The following is an 8,900-nucleotide window of genomic DNA, read 5'->3' on the forward strand; positions in this document are numbered from 1 at the left end:
ATCGCCTCCAATGCGTAGCTACCCAGTTCCCGAACTAACTGAACATGACCGGCTTAGTTGCATCGCCCACTTTTCGATGATTGAAACCGTAGCGGCTGGAACCAATGTACCCATGATACATGGTTTATAAGTGATAATTGAATTGAATGGAATCTTTACGTGCCTCTTCCACAATCGAGTGGAACTCAGTGAGAACCCAGTGAAATCGAACCATAATTGTGTAATGTTTCATGCACTGAATGAGTTGTTGTGGTGATAGTATTACTATAAAAAAGTCAGCGAGTAATCACGCAAGCAATACGCAAGCAAGCAATAAGGTCAGATCCGAAAACCGGTAAGGCAAAGACTATATACCATTAGAAGCCCAAAGTGGGTGCGCGTAGGGAGAGGGATACAGGATGAACACAAACTGACGAAATTACGCTCCCTGCAAGCGTGCAATCTTAGCATAAAAACCCAGAGAGAGAGAGAGAGAGAGAAATCAAATGCGAATCGTGGACAGGGAACGAGTAGCAAAAACACAATTTACGGTAGTTGGGGCATACAAAGTGTGATGAGATTAGCAGTATCGTCGGGATCAACTCTATTAGGAAGTCGGTGGTGAGAGAGATCATTCAAACAAACAAAGAAAACAAAACGCGTACCCATAGTAAATCAGCTGTACACAGGTCTCTGTCTGATCACGAGACCACCTTTTGATGAAGAACAGACGATCGATAAAATAACGACAAAACCGAGTGACATTGGTGACACGAACCAAAAAGTGGGACAAAAACATGGGGAACCAAATAACACACGCGTGTTGTGTGGTTCGACTGTCTAAGTTTGAAAAATGCGAAGATAAACTGTGACCATAGGCATGAATATGATGCATACATGTATATTATTCGAAAGCCTGTACGGAATAATGGCAATAATAGAAGCACTTCTGTTTGTCAGGTATTTAGGAGCGGGATAGGACTGTTCATTCGTTGGCCGTTGCATGCAGCGTGGCAAATAAACACGAGAGGAAATTGAGAATAGGAAACGTCTTGAAACTGGCCAGAATATGACCAAAAGTCAATAGACACAAAAAGGTTAGGGGGGATATACAGACGCCCTTGCTGTGCCACGGATTCAAGCTTGGCCCTCACGATATCGTCCTTCATACATCATTGTCCCATTCACATGGGCCGAAGCATTCGTCACGGCCGAATTTCCCATAAGGACATTGTGTTGTGGAGGTTGCGGTTGACCTCCAGAAGGGGTGGGTGGAAGTCCAACACCCCGGAGAATTCCATACTCCGAATAGTCTCGAATTCGAGGAGGTGGACCAACAAGTAGCCCGGCAGCCCCGGGAGCGCCTGAGTACATTCGGCGAGATACAGAATCACCAGCCCCTGGTGACTGTGCCTGATTGTTGATCGGATAAGAAGAAGAATTTTGTTGGTAATGGCCGTTCATCACACTGGGTGAACCGAGTCCCAAAGCAACTGCTGGTGGTGGTGGAGGTGGTTGATTCGGTGGGGGCATTTGGTGTCCTGACATCAGTTGTTCACGCTGAGGAGAGTCTGTGGCAAACAAAAGAGAAGAAAGCTGAAACCTGTGAAGACAGACAGAAACGAACAAGAAGAGCGACAAATAGATAATACTGTAGAATTCCACGCCTTCAAATAGAAGGGGTGCTAATGTACTGACTTTAGGAAGCTCAGCGTTGAGGGCTTTGTAAAAGATGATGAACAATATCCTCAGTGTGATGTGGAAGCAGAAGAAACAATGCTAGAGTTCCCCACAGAAAGTCATATAGAAGGCACGGTAGCTCTACACAGCCCTTTATGGAGCCCTTTATGACAAAAAAAATTATTCATGGGGTAACCACAAGGTGTTCCACATGTTCGTGCTAGAATCTGCGAGAGGGCGAGAAGCATCGTGTCAAAAGTGCTCGATCCGGATTGGCTGATATTCTGACCAATCAGAGCATGCCTTCGTTTGGTCCATGTCCTGCACGTGACACATCCGTCCAAATGATGTGATGTTCGGTTATTAGGGACGGCTGGTCTCCGGACAGAAACAAAATGAATTTTCAACCTGCTCAAGCAGGTCACTTGACAGGTGATCTAAAACTAGTGAGAAAAGGGCTAACTCTAGTCCGATGGGTTCCACAAAGCACTAAACGTTTCGTATGAGGGACATTTACAAAATCAGACATCTTTCTCCACAAAAACTCCCTGTGAGAAAGTGGAGCTGTATAGACTCATGCTGCACCGCTGTGCCGTTTCAGCGGGTGTTCTCTTTCAGCCACGCAGCAGACTAATACACATCGGTGTATCGTCTACTGAAGTGGACTAGAAAGACCCGGGGCTCAGAACAGGTGACTAAGGGAAACGAGCATAGGTTATATACCGCAGAATACGCGGAATCAGCCGTGTTCCCCTCGTACGGAGACGTCTGTTCAATTACCCTATATGGGAGTAAGCGTTTAGAAAACGATACGAGGGAGCTAAGCATGGAAGTGTCCACTAGCAAACCTACTGGTGTCGGTAACCGTCAGTCCACGCACTGAGCACGCCGGACCGGACACGTCGGTGTTTATTGCGTCCAGCTACGACCGAATGGTGTTCCGGTACCACATTTACTGTATGGTAGTTTTACCGGTTCGTTTCAATGATTGGTGAATGGAATAATGCAGGAAAAAGTTAAGCCGTCTATTGAAATGTACACCCCACACTAATAGATTTAACTAGATGCGACGCAAACAACTAACTGACCGTCCCATAGGCCTAATTAGCTGAAGGAAGGACAAACAAGTTACATTCATCAATGAAACCACAGTGACTAATCAGCTTTTACCGGTTTCACTCAGTCGGATTGTCTATTGACTGAGCGAGATGAACAGCGCTTGCAAGGCTTTGAGTGCGTGCGTAACAGGGACTGTGAGGAAAGCACTTTTCATCAGATGGTGCGTTACATGGATGAGAGTGACGAAGACGAGAAGCCGACCTGTAACTTGAATCGGTCTTCAGTTGGCATGCCATTGTCATATTGAGCAGCCCATAACTGTCAATCATGTAGTGACTGAATTTTCGGTCGGCGTTTAGCCGGTAGTGAAGGGTCTGTCACACCGCACACCCACACAGTTCACTGTGGCCCCCAGGAGCTGTTGTCTTTCCGCTTTACACCTTAACTTCTTGCCGAATAAGCGACACTGGGTTCGTAGTTGGTATAAACCTTTTTGGTGATCAGGACGGTGTTCTTACAGTAAAAGCGGGGTCCGCTTAATTCAATTTTCACTGACAGATCGCTGTAGCTTTGTGGGTTCGTCACCCTCGAGGCAGAACACTAGCTAATACCTCGCTGAGGACAATCCGGGTGAATATCCAGTAAAACGCCGGGATTCGGTAGTGTGAAGCACAAATCGAAATTCGTTGGCACCATGGTTTCCGGATCGTGTGAAGAGGATAACTTTCGACAGGTGAATATACGTATTATTCCCCACACAATGGAACGACCCAAGAGTGAAGTCACGAGAACATGATCGAACACCAAGCGATCGTAGGCAAACGATTTGAACGCACAAGGTGAGAGATCCAATTGGAAAAAAACCGTTCCTTTTGTTTGATATACTTTGTGGTTGCCGCTGCATACCGTCGGTCATGAACATGCTCCGACAAACGGAATTACTTGATGATCCACTAGCTTGCGTGCCAAACTGTTCGCACACAAATATGGTCAAGCTGATGGACAAAAGTTCGGAGTGAACTTAAGGATCCACTGTTAGGCGCAATGCTGGATGACGTCGGTCTGATAATTGGATTGATCGATCAAGGTTGATTGGACGTGTTGTGCGGGCGGGTCGAAAAAACGCTGTTGTCACTTATCGTCTAACATACGGAAGGCATCTTTTCAGACGGCCGGTCGGAAACCATGGCGTGACCTGATATAAGAGTAGCCGAACAACTATCATTTACCAATACGAAGGCCAGTTATACAAGGCCTTCGGCAAACGGTCGGTAACAACAAAACTTCAATTGAGTTTGTGTCCAGCGAACAGAGATTGCGGCGTTCCTGGAAAAGGTGAAGTGAGTAGGTGGGATGTCCTGCTTGGCTGCCAGCCAATCCGGATCGAGCACCTTTGACTCGACGCTTCTCCCCCTCTCACGGAGATTCTAGCACGACCTTGTGGAACACCTGTGATTACCCTATAAATACAGTTGTAATAATTTTTCTTTGTCTCCTTAAAGGGCTGTGTAGAGCTGCCGTCTTTTGATATATATAACGTAGTGCGCGGAGCAGGAAGCCAAGGGACTGATATAGCAAGACACAACACCCACAAAGGCTAATCGAAAGTAATCCGTTCCGAGTGGCGTCAACTCCTTTGTTGATAACTACTTTGTTGTTGATGTTGAGAAATCCCTCCTTTACGCTCCCTCATGGGAGGGACAATTTTGTCCTTGAGGATTCCAATCAGCTGGGGAACAAACTTGGCTGCCGCATAGTTAGTCGAGTGGGTGGCGCTTGTCAGTGAACGAAATCCACACTCTGTTGGTTGGGTGGGAATCCGTCTTTGGGGGAAGTGCCGAGTGGTTTTCGCTTGGAGTTGATGAGTGGTTCAAGCCAACCCTTAGGAAACCGCGTACGGAGGTGGTCCCCCTCAAGAGGAAGACTACTGTATGGGATGCCTGTACAATGTTCCTAAAAGTGTCCACAGTGAAAGCCATGGGAAAAGAGACTACCCAGGTGGCAAGGTGACTTTGTAGTATAATGGGACGACTGACAGTAATGAATGAAACCAATGAATAGAATCACATCACATAAATTTGGTGCCCCGCCACCCCCACCCAGGGTGTTTGCATACTGGTGGCCGAGGCCAAGAACGAACTACGCAATGCAAACTGATGAAAGGGTAGACCATAACTGGTAAATCAGACACGGTTTCATATTCACCAAACGAGTTATCGGCTGTGCTATCCGCTCACTGGCCAAAATGAGTTCCAGCAAGCCAATTACATCATACAGAATAGGTTGGCCGGACAAAGATTGCTCATCAGCGCCGTGGACTCGTGACCTGTCACCTGTTTTTTTTTAGGTAGGTGCAGTCAGTCTAATCAATGCAATATTAAAATGGGTGCACCGGAAGCTACTAGAAAAATCAAACGTTTCGAAATGTTCTGAACGTATTTCGTACGCCTGTTTTTGATGCGTAATTCGCAGTGAACTGGTCTCCAATTTGAGTACAAAAGTCGAGGACACACCAGAGATGCTGACAACACTCAGAACTTTGAACTAGAGCGCTAGGGAAACAGGAACTGATGACGATTTTGAAAAAAGCCGCGAACATGCGATTCCTGACTGCATTAGCTCTAAGAAGAAACGATAGAACTCACCATAACGCATACAGTTGGTCCGATTGGGGTCGGAGGCATTCATAGCTTGATGATAAGACTGGGACGTGAAACTTGGTTGCGCTGACATTGGGTCCGCATCGGAATATGTGCCTGCATTTGACATGGAGTATTGGTGTTTCTGCCCGGGTAGTTGCTCTTGCTCAAACTAAGGAAAGATAGTAAATTTCAAGGTATATTGTTCGGTCGGACCGTCCCCTAACATTGCGTAATATAAAGAAACACCTGTTGTCTTGTCGATTCAGTAATACTCGGCATCTGATGAGTCCCCTATGCTAGCAAGGTTTTTCTGGACGGTGCTGTTTTACTAAACTGGAGCAGATAACGGTAAAGCTGAAAGGAAGGACTCCTTCATAGTGAAAGCGACTTCCGTGGGTTTGCTCTCGACGCAGTAAGAGTAAGCACAACTCGGCATCAGAAAGTTACACAAACGTGCTGTAAGTGACATAACGAGTAGCCCTTCATTGACCCATGCAATCTTGTGCTCGGATAGTGGTCGGGGTTAAGGCATGTATGTACCCATGCGGTAACTAATAGCCATTTGAATCAATTTTGAGTCCGACCAACTTACAGCTATTGGTTTCCACTTATCAGTGTGCCAAAATATGGTGCAATTTAGGGACAAATAACTAGTACATGAGGGGTTCCCTTCCAGTTTCCAGCGTGGCGAGCGCTGACATCAAATCGACAACTAGTGTTTGTTGAGGACTTAAATGGTTCACTCGGGAGCTTACAACAACCGCCAGAATCGCAATGTCCGAGCTTCCAGCTCAACGAATGCAGGATCAAAGTCTATCGGTATGTGAGTAGGCTTGACGAGTAAAAAAGGTTAGCCGAATTGGGTTGCCACAATCAATTTGGCAGTATAAAACGACAGTTTACTGGACTCTAGTCCAGTAGAGTGCATTCAACTCTACGATGCCGTTTCCATTAGCCACAGCTGCAAGATACACGGGCAGTAAGTGTGAATTGTTTTGGCTCGTTCTGAGCGACTTCAGGTGGATGACAGCTGAAGGTCTTCGCATATACAATGTTCATGGACAAGGCAAAACTAGATCTATCAGCCAACACTAAATTTTATCCATCAGTGTGGTCTGTGACAAGTGAATGGAGCATGGACAAGTTCGCTGGTCCAACGATGATGGTGAGATTAGCAGAAAGTATACAGTGGAAGAGCTAATTTACCATCTGGCGACGGTCATCTGGTTGAGTGGTACCGGCTTGTTCCACGAACTGGGACACCTCGCCCGCTGCATCCGCGGAGTCGTTCGTTGTGTTTCCATTTGTTCCATTTTGTAGATCAGATGGATGACGTGGCTGTTTGCGACGTCTTCGACGATGGTGGCGGTGACTGCCACCACCAGCGGGACTGCCTTCAGCACCCTGGGTGCTCGCATCAGCAGTTTGCATGCCAGAATCCACATAACCGGGTCCTCCAGTGCCGTTCATCTGAGTCGGAAAATTACACATTAGATACAGAGAAAAAGCGAAGTGGAGGAATCGCGGAAAATAATGCCGAACGCCAAACTCGCTCCAAACGGAGCAACATGGACCCTTCCAGAGCCACGTGACAAAAAAAACCCAGACAGAGTTGAAACTATATGCCCAATATCGGCATGAATTATTTGCCGCATAAAGCCGATGGAATGTCGCAGACTTAGGACGATGGGAGCGAGAAAAGGCGTATCCACGAGTAGGTAGTGTTCGTTTTTCCCGGCTCCAGCTAGCTCCGGAGGATAATTCCCGCCGAAAAGAAATGCCTCCCGGACTCAACTTATTTCGATCAATCTGTTAGGGAAAAGTCCCAGTTGAAAGTGCGCCAATAAGATACGGGTTGATTAGTTACCTTACCTCACCACCAGCCCGCCCCATCCAACGCACTAACAAGCGTTCACGGTTGACAGCCTTGACGGTAAGAACGATGGTACTGGTAACAGTGTCCTAAGTTGAAAGTTTGCCGCGCCAGTACAGACTATTGTCTGCCAAGGAGGGACAGATTGTATGTCTGCCTTTTGGGGTCGGAGAGAGGGAGGGGAGGGTTGCATACACGCGTCTGAGTAGAACAAACATCCGTTTTGACTCTGACTAGCCAGACAACTTGCTTGATGCAAGTGACAAATGAGACTCACGTTGAACTCATACTATTTCAGTATTCTGTTCTATCGTAATCACAGGGAAAAAATCACGTGATTTGATCACGGACGAGAATACAAGTATACGAGTGTTACTCAGGGATGGCCAGACAGTTCAAGTAATACAAGCCAACAACAAGCACATATGAGAAGATAAAATGATCCGAACAATCGGGTTTTTTGTTCAAATTAAATTGTATGTCCTCTAATAGGTTCAGAAAACAAGTATAAGCGGCTAGAAGTACGTAGACAACCTGAATAAATACTCTGATTTGCACACGAGGTACTGGTAACAGTGTCCTAAGTTGAAAGTGTGCCGCGCCAGTACAGACTATTGTCTGCCAAGGAGGGACAGATTGTATGTCTGCCTTTTGGGGCCGGAGAGAGGGAGGGGAGGGTTGCATACACGCGTCTGAGTAGAACAAACATCCGTTTTGACTCTGACTAGCCAGACAACTTGCTTGATGCAAGTGACAAATGAGACTCACGTTGAACTCATACTATTTCAGTATTCTGTTCTATCGTAATCACGGGGAAAAAATCACGTGATATGATCACGGACGAGAATACAAGTATACGAGTGTTACTCAGAAATGTCCAGACAGTTCAAGTAATACAAGCCAACAAGCACATATGAGAAGAACCCGAACTGTCGGGTTCTTTGTTTAAATCAAATTGTTTGTCCTCCAATAGGTTCAGAAAACAAGTATAAGCAGATAGAAGTATGTAGACAACCTGAATAAATACTCTGATTTGCACACGATTCGGATTTGACAGGAGACTCAACTGAATTCACTCAAATCCCTCGTTTAGGATGGGTTCAAGTAAAACGTAAGTTGACTAAAATTCGGGGACTACGCCTACCTGATGAGCCCCAGAAAGAGCAAAACTGGTCGTGGGCTGTCAAAGAGTTTTCAGCAGCCTTATGAGTAGCATATTACGACTAGACTAGGCAGACGATGCTTCAGGGGATGTAATCCTGCTCTACTGTACACAACACGAAGCACTGAACCAATGAGAAATCAGCAAGCAGACATTTTCGTTGATTTTCGCATTTAGAACACATTTCCAGTTGGAAAAAAAGAATCTTCACATCAAAAGGGTGTATCGTCCCCTGGCCAAAGAAACAGCTGTGTAAAAACTTTCTTCGTTTCGACAGACTTGTTAAACTGAGACGTCTTCAGGTATTCGATAATCGTTGTCTCAGAACCATAGCTCGTGTGAGTTGGTGTCGGCGAATCCGTAATGAGGCAGTTAGAAAGTGCATTTTCGGTTGTGCAACGAGTACGTCCATTGAAGAATGCGTCCAGCACCAGAAACTAAGTTGGTGTTGCGTATGTCTACCCATCGTTTGCCGAAAAGAGTGCTATTTTCCATGCCCAATTCA

At 46.1% G+C, this 8,900-nt stretch overlaps 1 protein-coding gene across 1 annotated transcript in view; it reads right to left on the minus strand.

Annotated features, from left to right (window-relative positions):
• Nucleotides 1–225: 225 nt before the first annotated feature.
• Nucleotides 226–8,900, minus strand: part of T265_05328 (hypothetical protein) — a gene marked incomplete at both ends in the record, with an annotated part of 95,938 nt that continues 87,263 nt past the window's right edge. Inside the window, 3 exons of the mRNA XM_009170311.1 lie at nucleotides 226–1,550; nucleotides 5,364–5,529; nucleotides 6,567–6,830. Coding sequence (XP_009168575.1) covers nucleotides 1,117–1,550; nucleotides 5,364–5,529; nucleotides 6,567–6,830 — 864 coding nt within the window. The remainder of the gene's footprint in view (nucleotides 1,551–5,363; nucleotides 5,530–6,566; nucleotides 6,831–8,900) is intronic.

This window comes from Opisthorchis viverrini, assembly GCF_000715545.1.
Source record: "Opisthorchis viverrini unplaced genomic scaffold opera_v5_98, whole genome shotgun sequence".
In the NCBI taxonomy this organism is placed as follows: Eukaryota; Metazoa; Platyhelminthes; class Trematoda; order Opisthorchiida; family Opisthorchiidae; genus Opisthorchis; species Opisthorchis viverrini.